A 17565-nucleotide genomic window follows, 5' to 3' on the forward strand; every position below is an offset into this window, starting at 1 on the left:
TTCTCCTACAGATACTAATCGGAGGTCAGCATAATTAAGTGTAAACAATAAACTTTATTCTTTCCTATAATTTTTATTGCATTGAAATTTGGTTTTGTTTATAGTTCAGAATGGGAATGCCTAAATTCTGAGTAATTTAAAAAAAATATGCTCCCAGTGGATTGTGCTGCTGCTGTTTTATTTTAATATTTTTATTTCTAAAACACCTATCCATGTTGCTGGGTTGGAGAGGCTTTTTCTGAGTGCTACTTTTAGCCAGGTAGGTGGGAGCGATGATTGTATAGTGTTACATGTTTTCAACCTCCTTCACTGTTACTACCCCAGAGTGCTTGTCTTCCTAATGTATGAATGAGACCTACTGTCATAATTGTTTCCATGTATAGTCTCTTCTCCTGATTATTATTATTATTATTTGTAATAAAATTAGTTTAGAAAGAAGAAATGGAGGAAAATCTTAGATTCATTTTTACTAACAGTCATTCTGTGCTTTGTCCCTCCTGTGAATCTTCCTTGGTGCGCACCTATGGTTAAGAGAACAAAGTTGTTTCATTGCTAAGATGTCTGGTCATGCCCTTCAGCCTTTTAAGAACTTACTCTGGAAGACAATGTTTTAAATTTAACAGTTAACTATAGGAAAATCAACTATTTAAGATAATAAGTTTTTCCAAGTATTTTTTTAACCTTTATTTCATTTATTTTCTTAAAGGTTCATGAAGAATTTATTAATAACATGGCAAATACTACAGTTGAAAGTTTGATACAAAAATTTGCAGAGTCAAAAGGCACTGGCAAGGAGAGACCTGGTAAGAGATTAAAAATGCAAGAAGAATTGGAAGTATAAATTTTAGAATTCTTTTGGCAAGGTTGTACCTCTACAGGTGATTGCTTTTGGATAATGTACCGTATTTTTGTAATGTGTTTATAGTCCTCAATTATCATATAGTAATGTGTAATTTTTATTAGTGTATCATATTACTATTACTACAGTAAGTTTCTGGACATATTGATTGACAATTGACTGCTATATATATTTAGGATTTTTTATTGATGAAGTGTTGTCAGAGCAGGTTTGACTGTAGCTGTGTTTACATAGAAAGAGAGAGAGAACAATCTATATTAATTAAACTTTAGCATTGAATGGTTAGTCAATGAGAAAACTTTTGTCAGTTAATCTCAGTTTAAAGTTCCCTGTGCTTTCTTATCTCTGCCTCCTTGTGCTTATGCATTACAGTTTAATTACACAATCACATATTTGTCAAATTTAATATAATTTACAGCTTGCCCTAAAACTTTAGATGTATGATTTTACATTTACACTAATTTATCTGTGATAATTGTTCAGTCTAACTTTATAAACTAAACTTTTATTTACAAATTACGTATTTTAATACTTTCACCAGTACCCACGTGTGGCTGTTCTGGCTCTGTGACCCTCTACTGTTCAGGTGTGGTATTGCTGTTGAGCCCTGCTTCAGTTTCCACTTGAGTTTAGACTAGTCCAAACAGACAATCTGTGGGTTAAAGAACAACTCCCCCTCCCCCGTTCCTCCCCCCCTATTTATTGACAACAAAGATTAACATAAACATAAGTAAGACCTTGTTCATATACCCCTAGGAAATCTGCCATCTCAGGATTAGTCCAACTAACTTCTTGGAGCTTTAGCCAGGGGACACTCCAGGCCAAGCTCCTTGTCTGGAGACAGGACAACTAGACTGCTCTGGCTCTCTTCCCTTGGAAATCAGCCATCAGTTTTCTCTTTCAGCCTACTCCTATTCCCTTCATCTGGGGAGCAGTCTCTTTCTCTGGAACCCTCTTAGTTCTTTCCCCTAGGATACTTTTGTTTCCTACGTGGGAACTCTCACACCCTGGGGTTGCCTTCCTCCCTAAAAACCACCTTGCCTCAGGGGAACATTCCTCCTGGGAGCATTCTTCTTGACTGAGCCAAGAAGCCTTTTCATAGAGTGCAGGTTCTCCTTTACTATTGACCATTAAAAAGCCACTTGGGGCAACCAGTTACTCTGAGGTGGGTCTTCACAGAGCCATCATGGGCAATCTAGGCCCTGACTCTTCTTTGACAGGCCAGTTGCCCAATGACACAATGTTTTATATATTTTCTTTCACCAGCAGCACAGGCTTCCTTAGGGTAAATATGTAATGGTGTTGCAACCCTGTTCACTAGGCCACAATGTTAATCAAATATGATCCATCTGTCCCCATCTACGGAGAAGCAAATGGACCAAATCTGAGTGGCGCTGCATTCCACTTTAGCCTCTTGAAATGTTGAGAGGTATGGAAGTGGCAAAACAACATCAAGGTTGTCAGCAAACACAGCACATGCTTGAACATGCTCTTTTGCATCCTTGGGAATGTCCTGCTATCCAGTGGCAGGAAATCCACATAGACTATGCTGGAACATTTACAAGTAGGCTTGGCAATAGTTGATTTTGGTTTTAATTTCAAAGAATAATATTAATTTTTATTCTTAATTTTTTAAATTTTGAACTATTTTATTGATTACAATCATGGTAAATTAACGGGGGGTAGGGTTGGGGTTAAGGTTAAGTCAGCACTGCATGGCTGCAGGGGGCTCCCTGCATGACGGGGGGGCTCAAGGCACTGGGGTGTAAGGTGTGGGGGGCGCTTCAGTCCTAGACTGGCTTAATTGAGACCCCCGTCCTGGGCTGCAAGGAGAAGGACAAACCCGTGGCTGCCGGGGAAGAGGCACCCTACTGCTTAACAGTTCCTGCCCCGGGATAGCCCCTGCACTCCTGGCTCGTGAGTGAGTGAGCAGGGTACTGATAGTGGGGCAACAGAGGGCTCCGTGCATGGCCTCAAGGCTGATTACGTTGGATCCCTGCACGTGCAATATGCAGAGAAGGCTGTGGTCCTGGTGGGGCAGAGCAGAGACCCAGCTAGGGGCTCATTGTCCTCCTCGCAGCCCTGGCCGGGAGGATCTCTGTTCTGTCCCAGCAGGACCACAGCCTTCTCTGTGCCTTGGACCTGCAGCCAGTGTAACCAACCCTGAGGTAGTGCAAGGAGCCCTCTGCAACCCTGCTGTCATATCCCTGCTCCCTAACTCCTGTGACAGCAGGGCTGCAGAGGGCTCTCTACACTTCCACAGGGCTGGTGACACCCCATCCCTACAAGCACAGAGTTGTGGGAGGAAGGCTGAACTTGCTCTGACTGTTACTGCTGGATATTATTATTTTTGTTAATTTCAGAGTGAGCTGAAATCTATGTTTACCGACATCTGTCGTTTTAAATCAGATCCTGCCAAGCCTAATTACAGGGCATATGTTTTTGATTGCAGTAAATAGATGCTCATTCAGGGAAGCCATACCGGTGCAGAAGTGGGTGGCTGTTGACCTGTGGAACCTGGCAAGGCCAGACTGCTATAGGTCAGTTGCAAACCACTTTGGGGTTAGAAAGTCTGCTATCAGGGTCCTGTTTGTGTAGCTTAGTGAGGCAGTTAACACTGTGACCTACCAAAAGTGGCAAGTGAGTTTGTGAACCAAAACGGTGCTATTCATTTTTTCTGCAAGGCTTAGTGACCCAGAAGCAGATTTATGAATACCAACATTGGAAACACTAGAAAGGCTTATGACGCCAAGATGCTGAGAAGATTGGGATTGTACTTAAAGGGGGAAGGAAGGGATTTCATTCCCTAGAAATTATGTGGTTCTCTGTGGTGTCTTTGCCAACTGTTATTTTGGGGTATCCATCATATCTGCTCCTAACTTGACTCTTGAAACCATACCCCAACGTCAGTGACCCTGATGAAAGAGAACTCCGTTACAAGCTCAGTAACCGTTCATTGTCAGCAGTGCTAACTACACTCAGGCCTAGTGAATGTTGTCATCGCAAGTTACAGTGATGATTAGAAAGCACTATAATTACAACACTTGTGCCTTTTCCTACAGCACTAAATGTGTCATTCATGCATATCCACAGTTGGTGCTCTAGCATCGATAGTGAGAGCAGTGCACTGTGGGCAGCTACCCCATTGTTCAACTCACCATTTTGTGCCGCTAGGAGTAGTGGGAAGGTAGAGAGGATCACAGTGCATCAATGTCCCATGATGCAGTGATTTCTGTCCCATCATTCCATGGGTTTCTGACTTCATTTCGTGGCATTTTTCAACGGTCCCAGTTTCCTGTGCGCCCGCCATCTCTATTTGAAAGGATGGATCCTGCACTGCTCTCCACTGTTGTTGTCAGTGTTCTGAAAGCATCACGGCTGGTCATGCAGTATTTCATGAGCTCCCAATCAGAACAGGATTCCGAGGCACGTGACTTGCTGTGTGCCATGCAAACAAGCAACGCTGGATTACTGTTTGCATTCATGGAGCATCTGCACAAGATGCACCGCCGCTTCTTGGTGCGTGAAACAAGCACTGAGTGATGGGATCAAATCATTATACAGGTCTGGGATGATGAGCAGTGGCTACAGAACTTTAAATGCGCAAAGCCACCTTCATGGAACTCTGTGCAGAGCTCGCTCCTGCCTTGCGGCACAAGGACACCAGAATGAGAGCTGCCCTCTTGGTGGAGAAGTTCATAGTGATCGCGTTGTGGAAGCTGGAAACTCCAGACTGCTATTGGTCGGTCACCAATCAGTTTGGAATTGGGAAGTCCATTGTTGGCGCTGCATTTTTGCAAGTGTTGTTGCAAGTGGCCATTAATAGCATTCTGCTATGAAGGACTGAGAGTCTTGGAAGTCTGCGTGAAATAGTAGATGACTTTGCAGTGATAGGATTCCCTAACTGTGACAGGGCAATAGATAGCATGCATATCCCAATTTTGGCCCTGGACCATCTTGTGACGGAGTACATCAATAGAAAGGGTTCTCTATGGTACTGCAGGCACCTGTGGATCACCATGTTTCACTGATACCAATGTGGGTTGGTCAGGGAAAGTGCATGATGTACACATCTTCAGGAATACTGGCCTGTACAGAAAACTGCAAGTAGGGATTTGCTTTCCAAACCAAAAGATTCCCATGTGGGATGTTGAAATGCCCATAGTGATCCTCTAAGACCCAGCCTACCCCTTATTGCCATGGCTCATGAAGCTTTATGTGGGCAATCTGGATAGCAGCAAGGAATGTTTCAAAAATAGGTTGAGCGGGAGCTGAATGACCGTCAAATGTGCGTTTGGCAGATTAAAAACTCGCTGGCGATGCCTTTATGGCAGGTTAGATCTAAATGAGGAAAATATTCCCATGGTTATAGCTGCCTTCTGTGTGCACCATAATATTTGTGAAGCTACAGAACATCTTGATAACAGTTTTGATTTCCTAGAACTGGCTGCTGAGAGAATACCTGAGGAGCAGGAAGGTTTGCCAGTTATCTGTGCACGCAGTACTTGGTACCATTTATGCAGATTATACTTATTTGTCTTCATGGACAAATACAAATAAATTTCAACTGCAGAATAAGGTTTGTGTGTTTATGCTTTTGCTTGAGAGAAATGCACACTTATTTGTGTGGTACTGAGGACTGTCTGGCAATCAGATGATAGGTTGATTATGTTGTTGCATCAGAGACAACTTTGTGATTGAAACTTTTAAGATATTTCTTCAGGGCTGTCAGGAAGTTCAGCAAAAATGTTAAGTCATCTAATGTTAGGAAGCCTTTTCAGGGGAAGATGAAGGTGAAGTATTACAAAGTTATGGTAATACAGAAAGCTGATATGATGGCAGATACATCTGTATTGAATTGTGAACTCCATGTTGTCTTCCATTTTGTGTGTTGACTGACAATTTATGGTCTCTGCTATCAAGGCCTACCTGGTTTTACAAGGCCAATCTATCTAAGACATGGCACTGCTTAGAAGTGGTATTGGATACCTTGGAGAAGACTTTCAGTGAGAGAGCCATTTCTTTTATTCTCTCTCAACTTCTGCCCCATCTGAAAGAATAATAAACTCTACTCAGAAGACTGGCTGGGGGAATGGGCTAGAGTTTCATAGTCTAGACACATGGTCAAGTGGTTAATTATATTTGAGGGAATGCCCTCTGCAAAGGGGGGATGTCTGCTGCCATATGTCAGAAGAGCAGGCTGCAGAGAAAAAGAGAGAGAAAGCAGAAGGGAATCTTCCTGGCCTCAAACCAAGGGGACTGGAATCTTTGTAGAAGTGGGGGATCAAGGCCAAAGTGCCCCCTCCCTTTCAGTGGCTGACTGCTCCAGCAGTGAGCCAGCTGCCCTCTCTTCTGGCGCCGCAGCAGCCCCTGGTGGGCAAAAGTTGTAATTGCAGTGCATCCCCAGCAGAATTTATTATTCTGATTGGGGAGAGAGGGAATCTGCAGAGGACATGAATTTTGTACTTAGGTTTCTTTTGTTAAAAATCGGGGGGTAGCCCCCCAGTTTCAGCCCTAGAACAGGCCATAGAGTCTCAGAAGGGATGAGGTCAGTCTTGGTGGAGGAGGGTGCATCTTAGGATTGTTTTTTTTTTTTTTTTTCCAAAAATCAGTAACTCTGTACTGCTTTTAATAGTAAAAGTGACTGTGGTTAAAATAATTCCTTTGCAAAGCCTGTATTCCTTATTTGGTTGCCATGTTCTCCCTGAAGGAGTTAATTGAGAAACTCAGTGTGTCCACAGTGAGATGTAACACTGAAGGAACCTGTATAAGCAGATGGGGGCCTGGGAAGGCTGAGCCATTGATTTTGCTGTCTAAGGCAACTGGGATGCAGAGCCTCATGTCTGAAGGAAGAGGAACTCTGACCCTTCCGTGCCTAGGCTGTAAAAGGAGAGCAGATTCTCCCAGCACTGGTGAGTGACACTGAAGTCAAGCTTCCCAACCAGCCACAAACAGTGCTTCTGATTCCCCACACTGGTTATCAAGAAGCCTGTATACAAATACACACAGCCCCCTTTACTGCATTTCAGTCTCTGGCTCCCAATCAGCCACTAGGTCCAGTAAAGAGACCAGTTATTTAAACTCTATGCTCTTTACCAAAAAGGTTCTCCCTGACCCCAAAGGGTCAGCCACAGTACCAGATCAATATAAGTTTGGATCTTACCCAAAATACCATGCTGTCAGCCAATCCTTTAATATCTATAACTAAAGGTTTATTATAAAAAGAAAGGAACAAACAATAAGAGAAATGTTAAAGGATTAAAGCAATCAGATACATACAAACGATTTGAAAGTCCATATATATCAGGTTTCTAGGAGAATTGTGGAGTTAGCAGGCTTGTATAATCCCTCTGGTATACATCCAGTACCTGGATGGATCTCAGTTCTTTGTTTCACAGCTTCAATTCAGTTGCAGATGAATTGATCCAGAGGTAGATAGGTGGCTGAAAGCTGAACAGGATTGAAGACACGATGGATCCCAGGCCTCTGCCTTTTTATGTCCTCTGGCCCTTGCCATGCTGCTTGTGGAATTTCACAGGAACCAAAATAGAGTCCAGAGTCACATGAGCAAGTCCTGGTGACTCATCAGGTATATCCCTGGCTTCTCCCCCCAGGGCCCTTTGCATTTATGAATTTCTTAATGGGCCATCAAGCAGGCTTTTGTTCTGCAGCCATCCTGTCTGGGGTGTGACCAACAGCACAATTTGAAATACAGATATATCAAACATATCCATAGCTTCCACTACACATATAACACATGAACATAAACATTATCACCTTACTTAGCACATTATAGCCTTTCTAACAGTACCTGACATTGCATATCTCACAAGAATCACTATGATTTTGACCTATTGACGTTAAATAATATAATAAATACCCCCGCCCCATCCATCCAGCGTGACACCCCCAACGTGAGATTGGTGTAGAAGGGAGTAATCAGAGCTCCTGAATACACCTCAAGGGTCCCCCTTATCCAGCCAGTGTGACAGGTACAAATATGGTATCTGTACCTGAAGGTGTATCTTCAGGACCTAGAGCCAAGAACAAAGACCCAGACTCAGTTGGCTTAAGAGCATGTGGGATCTAGCAGCTGGGACCACACAGAAACAGACTAGTTTCCTTCCAGAGGGGGACTGCGTCAGGTTGTGAGAGCTACCAACTAAGAAGCAGATCTGCTGAAGCTGAAATTGACTCAAGGAAGCCCAGTGCCTCCAACAGACTTTTAAGCCTCCTGATAAACAGGCTTCAAGATTTCAGACTTCTGTTACCCAAAGAAGAAAATGCTTCCAAATCTTTTTGTTTTGTTTTTGTTTTATTTAATGGTCTGGAGTTTGTAACCAGCCAGTTTTTGTTGCAGAGGATTTTTCTGTAGGAGGCAACTGGACACATCAGACAAATGGGAATTCAGCATTATTTGACATAATTACAACCTGAGACTTTGGCGAAGCCTACTAAATTGCTCTCCTCAAGCATGAGTTTGTATTCCATAGTATCAGCAAGAATCAGCGCTGAAAATGCAATTCTTCTTGTTACAAAAATGTTGTTGAACCTGTGGACCAGAAGAAAATAACGGAACCATTTTTAGTGCTTCCTGACACCAAAAGATGAAGGTTATGACAGCTCTAGAGCTAAGGCCTCAACTGTCTTATTTTAACAAATTTAAAATTTTGTGTCAGGCAGCAATTTATCTGTTCATGAGCAAGGACAGCTCTGTGCTGTGGACCTAATGAATACTTAAATACTCATAGGAAATTCCAATTTCAGAATATATCTCTATCTGATTTCGGAAGGTAAAGGAAGTCTGTCAAATGTAGGGGTTTTTTGTTGTTTATGTAATTCCTTGTAGTTGTAGCAATGTATTTACACTAGAAAGAAATATATGTTTTTTGCGTTTATAGTGAATTGGCTAGTAAACAGCAACACGTAGAAAGTATCTAAGCATCTGTTTGACTCAGTACATCTCTTGGAAGCATGTGTTCATTGGACTGCAAGGTTAGTTGCTTATCTTCTGCTCTTTGGCACAGTACTAGGGTATATTTACAAATGCCCATATGCTTATAACCCAATTAGGACACTTAAATATACTGCTCTCTAGCTGTGCAAGTATAAATTTGCTCAAATCCCAACAGTGAACAAGATCCAATAAAAGTGGGAGTATGTGAAAGAGTGTCAGTAGTAGGGGCAGCAAGGAATAGGTTTGGGTTTCTGTGACCTTGAGTTAAAAGTAAAACGCTTTTTGATTATCCCTCTTTGTTTGAAAGTTTAACTGGCCTGTGGTTTTCAGTGCAACCAAGTGGTTGGAGCTGAGCCAAATAAAAAGAATACTTAGTGATCAAGAAACACTGAAATGGGGGTTGGAGAGGGAGAAAGGTAAAAGATGTCCTAAGTTGGCATTTAGGAGAAAACCATTAAAGAATCAAATCACACTAAAATAAGAAGCAAAGGTACTGAGAAGTAAATAAAGCAATTAATTTGGGGGTTTTTTGGTGCATAGAAGAGCAGAAAGGTTAATTAAATAATTAAAAAGTGTGAGATAAACATGCTAAGCTATGATGATGTTAAATAGAGAGAGTGAGAGAGGTTGCAAAGGTAATATATTGCAAGATGTATACAATTATGGAAATGAAGGCTGACTGATAAAATAGTTGAACAACGTGTGGACTCTATGACCACAAGCTCTCTTTTGCCTCAAAGAAATAAACAAGGCTGGGTAAAATGATTGTGGCCAAACAGAGTTGTATTATACTTGGTGGAGGGAAAGGAAAAGTTTGTTTTGTTTTATTTTATTTGGACAGAAAATGTTATCACTGCAGCTGATCAGAATTTTTCTAACAATTTTTTCATTAAAAAACTGCCTCTTTTCCCAACTGAAATTTTCACAAAATAACTGACATTTCTCAATTTCTTGGGAGCAAATTTGGAAATGAAAAAACTGAATGTTTTGTTGGTTTTTTTCCATCAATGTTTGGAAAGGCAGACTGGTTGGCATCCTGTATTCTTCTCCTGACGTTTTAAGCAATTGATATTAAAAAAAATTAACCAAAAATACTGGGGAAAAAATGAAGAACTGGTCCAGTTTGAAGCCTGTGAAATGAAAATGATTTCAAAATTTTTAGCAATATTGACTTCTCCTATTTTGATATCCTTTAGATATCAATGTGTTGGCAATATTTGATGTTTAGGTTATGTTTGTTTGTGATTTTAAAGATAATTTTCCAAACCTATATTAGAGTCCACAATAGGTACACTTATTATAAATTTAATAAAATATGTTCCAAATTAAAGTAAATCGAATTGTACATCATGTTATAGAAGTTGAGAGTAGAGGATGTAGCTGTAGAATACACTCACATTCAGAAGAATGAGAATGAGTAACTGGAGATAATCCAAGTTTAATTGATGATGATAATACAAGCAGAAGGATCCCACAACATAAAAATTGTGGGGGGAAATAGTGTTGCAAGAACCCCATTAAATACATTTGACACTCCATTTGTTAGATCTAGGGAAGACATTGTCTGATGATCCCATATATTAATAAAGTAGTCTAGTTATCACAGTAGATTAATAAAGTAGTCTGGAGATAAAAATTAAATAACTTATAAATAATTGATTTTGCTCTTGGAGAAGGGAAGTAAAAACGATAAACCAATAGTCATGGTTGTTTTCATGGTTGTTTTCAATTCATCGACAGTGTAGCTCTTTTTAATACAGCTGTTTCAATTCTGCACTCTGGGGAGTACTGTTACATTGTGGTGATAGCCCAACCCTTCTGAAATATTTGTCACCAAAGAGAGAGGCATATTTATTATGTTGATATATTTAAGCATGCTTCTTGTAGCTCTTCACTTTCTATTAACAGAAAATATTCTAAATATGATGATAGCGATACATACAAAATATACAAGCTACTTTTCATATAGCTTTGAGAAGGGTTTAGCTTTTTTCTTCTCATTTCCTCTCCCATAGTCCTGCCGCAGTTTACCGCCAAAAAATGGTTTTGATTCAGGAGAGGTTCTAAAGCAAGAAAGTATGATAAATGAAAGTTTATTAAATTAAAAATCTATATTATACAATATATTCTACTTTCCTAATGAAATTAAGTTGAATTTTAGGAAAATGATATTGTCTATAAGGTTGCATACATGGTTTAAATTAATTGGTATACAAATCTAACTTTTTCTGGGAGCAATTGCATTGTAGATAATCCTTAATTTCATTGGCCTTGGCAGTGCTACTCAGTGACATTTTTCTCAAAGGTAATCTGCTCCTGAATGGTTTCTCCAATTAATTAGTCACCAATTTAAAATCAGATGTGCTTGTCTTTGAATTTCTTTTTTCTTGAACAAACAAGTTCTTCGAGTGATTGCTCATGTCCATTCCAATATAGGTGAGTGCATGCCACCGTGCACAGTTCCCAGAACTTTTTTCCCCTTAGCAGACCCCGTAGGGTCGGATCTGGTATCCCCTGGAGTCCCGCGCACATGCCACGGTATATGAGGCACTGCTGACCCTACGGCCCCTCAGTTCCTTCTTTCCACCTGTGACGGTTACTGGAACTAGCCTTGCTCTTCGCAAGTACCATTCCCCATTGTTTGAACTTTGTTCTCTGTTCTTTTATCTCTTAGTTAAGTAGTGTTAGTTAGATAGAGTAGGAAAGCCCTCAGGGACTTAGGGTGGCTGGGCCATGCCCGGGTCACCTGGCTTTAAGCCGTGTGCCTTCTGTGGGAAGGCTTTCCCGCAGAGCAACCCCCACAACTGCTGCCTTAGGTGCTTGGGGGAAGAGCACAGAAAAGAAAAATGTAAAATTTGTAGGGCTTTTAAACCAAGGACACAAAAGGACTGAGATATTTGGTTAAAAGCCATTCTAATGGAGGCAGCGCTCTGCCTGGCCTCCGAACCAACCCGATCTACATTGGCGCCGAGCGTGACCTCGGTGCAGACCACGCACCTGGCACCGACTTCAACCCAGCGCCAAGAGGCATCCCCGGCACCGAAAAAGAAGAAGCGGAAGCTCATGGAGCACGGACACTCCCCTGCGCTGCTGGTAAGGGCAGGGTCGAGTTCGGAGATGCACCAGCCATGGCCCATCGAGGACCCTCCAGTGCCTTCATCTCCAAGCAGGGAGCCTCCCCCGACTCCTGGGAGTGGGGGAGAGCCCCTGCTGGCACCTTTGACATTGGAGGCTTTCCAGATGGCAAGAGCCCTGCTTGCCTTGCCTACGGCACCTCCGCCGCCCCCCTCCACCGAGGGAGAGAGGACTGGTGTCCTGGGGCAAGCCCGTGTTGGGTCCCCCCAAAGGGCGGTGGAGACCCCCAGCAGGGGTGGAAAAGTCTCCCACCAGATGGCCATCGAGGGTAGAGTGAGGACGCTCCCCTACCAGCAGCTCTGAGTCCATCTCATCGAGCAGATCCTCCCCTCAGCACTCTCCGACACTGGAGGCAGCACAAAAAAGACTGCACCGCTCAAGGTCAGATGTGTGGCACAGGGATGGTTCCAGGTCCCAATCCCCGGTACCGAGGAGGTCGCCCGCAACCAGGCGGTGCAGGACCAGATTGCGGTCGGAGAGCCCGGTACCAAAGGGTTCACCCGTACCGGCTCGGTGCAGAATCCGATCGCCCTCGCGGAAGCGCAGCACTTGGTCGACAGAGTCAGGATCGGCACCGCTCCCGTTCTCCTAAGGGCAAATGGCACTGGAAGTCAATGGTGCCAAGACGGCGTTCAATGACTTTGAGCTCTTCGGAGTGTTCCGACACTGATGGAGGAGGCAGAGGCGGTCCTTGTCATCCTCTGTGTCGGAGACGTTGAGAGGTCGGTCCCCAGCATGGAGCAGCACCATGGGCTGGAGGCGGGCTCAACATCACCGCTCCAGTGGTTCGGGGTCCCAAAAAGAGGGGCAGCGGAGGGGGGATGCTCGTAAGGCCAGCCGACGCCCCCACGAGACACCCCAGCCGGTGCCACAGGTAGCCCCTGGTTGGCCACAGGATCTCTGGCAGCAACAACGGTCTTATTGGGGCCCATGGGGTGTCCAAATGGGACCGGGGCCACAGTCCGTCCCATCGTTGGGGGTCCAGTCTGCGCTTCCCACAAAGCCCAACAAGACCATTCCTCGGACGAGGAATCAGACCCAGGGGAGGGACCCTCCACGGGTGCACCTCGGGGGGGGAACAGTCTCGGGTTGTACCTTGGCAGTCCTCCTCCCCAGATGAGGCAATCTCCAGGGACCACATGGTGCCACTGAGGGACTTCAGGGCACACCAGGAGCTGCTTAAGAGGGTGACCTCTAACTTAAAGCTGGAGGTCAAAGAACTAGTGGAGGAAGAGGATATCCTCTTCAACGTGCTGAGGGCAGAGGGCCCAGCAAGGGTGGTTCTCCCCGTCCATGACAGGGTCCTTAAAATTGCCAAGGCCCTGTGGCAAACCCCTGCCTCGGTCGTCCCTACATCTAAGAGGGCCGAGAAAAAGTACTATGTCCCGACTGAGGGGTTTGAGTTCCTGTTCATCCACCCGGTCCTGTGGACCCTGGTAGTTGATGCGGCCGACCAACAGGATAGACAAGGTCATCAGGGGTCCGCTCCCAAAAACAAGGACAACAAGAAACTGGACTTATTTGGGAGGAAAGTTTATTCAACAGCAGCCCTGCAGTTTAGGATTGCCAACCACCAGGCCCTGCTGGGCAGGTACAATTTTAATTTATAGGACTCCCTTAGACGGTTCGCTGAGGCTTTACCCCAAGACCAGGCTGCAGACTTTGCCACGGTCCTGGACAAGGGGATCACAGTGGCTAGAGTGGCACTGCAAACATCCAGCGATGCAGCGGACTCGGCAAGTAGGGCAGTGACCTCCGCCATCGCCATGAGGCGGTGCTCGTGGCTGCAGTCCTCAGGGCTGGCACAGGAGATGCAGCAGTCGATTCTGGACCTCCCCTTTGATGGGTTGGACCTGTTTTCAGACCAAACCGATGCTAAGCTGCACGGCCTTAAAGATTCCAGGGCCATGCTCCGCTCACTGGGCCTGTACACACCCCAGCCTTCCAGGCGGCAGAGTCGGCCCCAGGTGCAGCAGCAGCCACAGCCCCCGCCTAAGCCCTTTCTGCCCAACAGGGGCAAGGACAGAAATAGAGGGTTTAGAAGGCGGATTCAGCCCCTTAGCTCATCCTAAGCCTCCCAGCAGGGGCCTCTCAAGGCAATTGCAAAGGGCAATTTTGATGGTGCGCCCGAGGGTGGCACTCCTACCTTCTCCCTGGATTCGCCCCGCCCCTTCCTGCACAGAATAAGACCCTTCTATGCAGAATGGGCAAGCATTACATCGGACCGTTGGGTCGTCGGGATAGTCCTTCAGGGCTATGCTCTACAATTTACATCACCTTCCCCCCAACAACCCTCCCCATCCATCCCTCTTCAGGGATCCCTCTCACGAGCAGCTCCTCTTGCAGGAGGTGGTCACCCTTCTCAACCTGGGAGCTGTGTAAATGGTTCCCCAAGACAAAAAGGGGAAGGGGTTCTATTCGAGATACTTCCTCATCCCCAAGGCAAAGGGGGGTCTGAGCCCCATATTAGACCTGCGTCATCTGAACACATATATCAAACAACTCAGGTTTCGCATGGTCTCTAGCCTTCTGGATCCAAGGGACTGGTATGCCGCCCTCAACCTCAAGGACGCATACTTTCATGTATCCATCCTCCCCAGCCACAGGCGTTTCCTCCGTTTCATGGTGGCTGTCTCCCACTACCAATTTACAGCCCTACCCTTTGGCCTCTCGTCGGCCCCCAGGGTGTTCACCAAATGCATGGCAGTAGTGGCTGCCCACCTGAGGCGCAGAGGTGTGCAGATCTTCCCTTACCTGGACGACTGGTTAAACAGGGGCAGGTCCAGGTCCCACGTGCAGGACAGTGTGACCCTTACCTGCTCTATGTGCAGCGGGCTGGGACTGGTCATAAATGAGCAGAAATCAAAACTAACCCCGGTTTTCAGCGCATAGAATTCATTGGGGCCACCCTGGATGCTTCCCAGGCCAGAGCCTTCCTTCCACAACTTTGATTTGAGGCTATGACAGCGATTATCGCCCAGCTGCACCGGTGCCCCACGACAACAGCCAGGCACTGCCTATAGCTGTTGAGCCACATGGCAACCTGCACATACATAGTGAGGCTAGCGTGCCTGAAACCCAGTCCGCTTCAGGCATGGTTGGGCTTGGTATACGTGCCAAGCAGGCACCCCTTGGACCGGGTGGTCAGGGTTCCCCCGCGAATCTTAGCCTCTCTAGACTGGTGGCGGACTCCCAGGGTGGTGATGAGGAGTGTCCCCTTCAGAGACCTGGTCCCGTCAGTCATCCTGATCTCCGATGCCTCAGATGTGGGATGGGGAGCCTATATCAGCGCCAATCTGGGCACTCAGGGGCTCTGGATGGGGGAGGAAAGACACCTGCACATCAATGTAAAAGAGCTCAGGGCCATTCGACTAGCGTGCAAGGTGTTCCTCCGATTCCTGACGGGCAGGGTGGTGCAGGTGCTGACGGACAACACCGCAGCCATGTTTTACATAAACAGGCAGGGGGGAGCATGCTCCTCGGCCCTCTGCCAGGAGGCCATCCACCTGTGGGACTTTGCAGTGCGGCACCACTTCCACTTGTCTGTCTCTCACCTCCCGGGGGTGAGGAACAACGAGGTGGATCGCCTCAGCAGGTCGTTTCTACCCCGGCACGACTGGTCGTTGCACCCGGAGCTCATGACTTTAATCTTCCAAAAGTGGGGTGTTCCCCAACTGGACTTGTTCTTGTCATCCTGGAACAAGAAGTGCCCAAGGTTCTGCTTGCTCTGGGGTCGCGAGTCGGGATCGTTATCCGATATGTTCCTCATCGAATGGACGGGGACCCTCATGTATGCGTTTCCACCCATTACGCTCCTACCCAAAGTTCCCTTGAAAATCAAGAGGGACAGGGCGGATGTGATACTCATCGCCCCAGCCTGGCCAAGACAGCATTGGTTCAGGATGCTGATGGACCTCTCGATCGCCCCGCCCGTGGAGTTTCCGAGATGGCACGACCTTCTCTCCCAGGACTGCGGTAATCTGCTATACCCGCACCTGGACTCCCTGCACCTCACGGCCTGGAGGCTCTGTAGCTGGAGGGAGAAAGAGCCTGCTCGGCGCAGATCCAACAAATCCTGCTGGGCAGCAGAAAACCTTCAACACAGGTCATGTATCGGGCTAAGTGGAAGTGGTTTACCTGCTGGGCAGAGTCCAGGAGTATTCCGCCAAGTTTCTCTCCTATTCAGGCGTTCCTGGAGTACCTGCTCTAGCTAAAGCTTCAGGATCTGGCCTTGGCCTCCCTGCGTGTTCACCTGGCAACCATTTCGGCCTTCCACCAGCTGCTAGAGGGGAGATCCCTGTTCTCCTATCCCATGTTAGTCAGGTTCCTCAAGGGGGTGGAGAGGCTTTATCCGCAGGTCCGTGACCTGGTGCCTTCCTGGGATCTCAACCTGGTCCTCTCTAGACTCACGGGTCCCCTCTTTGTACCTATGACTTCATGCCCTATGCTCATCCTTTCATGGAAGGTTGCCATCCTGGTGGCCATTACCTCGGCTAGGAGAGTCTTTGAGATTAGGGCCTTGACCTCGGAGCCCTCTTATACTGTATTCTGTAAGGATAAGGTGCAGTTGAGGCCATATCCAGCCTTCCTGCCCAAGGTGGTTTCCCAGTTTCACTATAACCAAGACATTTTTCTCCCCGTGTGTTTTCCCAAACCACGTGGTTCAGAGGAGGAGTGGAGGTGGCATTCGCTGGACGTGAGACTAGCTCTGAACTACTACATCGAGAGGACAAAGCCATTCTGGAAATCGATGCATCTGTTTGTCGCAGTGGTGGACCGGATGAAAGGATCACCTGTCTCCACCCAGTGCATCTTTGCGTGGATCACATCCTGCATCAAGTGCTACTGTGAGCAGGCGAATGTGCCGCTTCCGGGTGTCATCACAGCGCCCTCAACCAGAGCTCAGGCCTCCTCTGCGGCCTTCCTGGAGAGAGTGCCCCTGCAGGACATCTGCAATGCCGCCACCTGGTCATCGGTACATAACTTCACGTCCCACTTCGCCATCGTTCAGCAAGCGAGAGAGGACACGGGATTCGGCAGAGCTGTGCTGAGAGCAGCTCACCGGTAACTCCTACCCACCTCCAAGGTATCGCTTTTTAATCACCTATATTGAAATGGACATGAGCAACACATTTTGAAGAACATCAGTTACTGGTAAGTAACCTTGTTTTTTTCTGGCAACTGCAAGTAAATTCTCACTCCATTTATGTTTGAGCTCATGTATGTCCATATTTCAGTGTCTCCAGGAGTATAGAGTCCACAGTATTTTTCTGTTGGCTCCTCCATTGTCGTAGAGTTGCTGGTAGTGTAGTGTCCTTCTGCACCAGTAGTTCCATTTTTAAAGGCTGGATATTGATTTTCTTCATTTTGTCAGATGAAGGAACAATGAGGCACCCCCTTGACCTGTCACCTGAATGGTGTGAAGCAGGAACAGGAAAAAAAAAAAGTCAAAGCAGTAGCAAAGTGAGCAGCAGACGTTTAGATACTTTTCCCCACCTGATGTTATGAAATTAACTCATTTCTGTATATGCACAGTTGAAAAAGCTTTTATGTTGATTAAATATTACATAAATTGCATCAAGCAAGAGTTTCCTGTTTATATATTTAAAAACAA

The 17565-nt window shown here is 45.9% G+C and overlaps 1 protein-coding gene across 1 annotated transcript in view; it reads left to right on the forward strand.

Annotated features, from left to right (window-relative positions):
* The window catches only part of FCHO2 (FCH and mu domain containing endocytic adaptor 2), a 217271-nt gene that overhangs the window by 83480 nt on the left and 116226 nt on the right, over positions 1 to 17565 (forward strand). Inside the window, exon 8 of the mRNA XM_067568645.1 lies at positions 707 to 803. Within this exon, the coding sequence (XP_067424746.1) occupies positions 707 to 803 (97 nt within the window). The remainder of the gene's footprint in view (positions 1 to 706; positions 804 to 17565) is intronic.

Source organism: Emydura macquarii, unplaced genomic scaffold (genome assembly GCF_026122565.2).
Source record: "Emydura macquarii macquarii isolate MOO-44397 ecotype Brisbane River unplaced genomic scaffold, CSIRO-AGI_Emac_v2 contig_2897, whole genome shotgun sequence".
Taxonomy (NCBI): domain Eukaryota; kingdom Metazoa; phylum Chordata; order Testudines; family Chelidae; genus Emydura; species Emydura macquarii.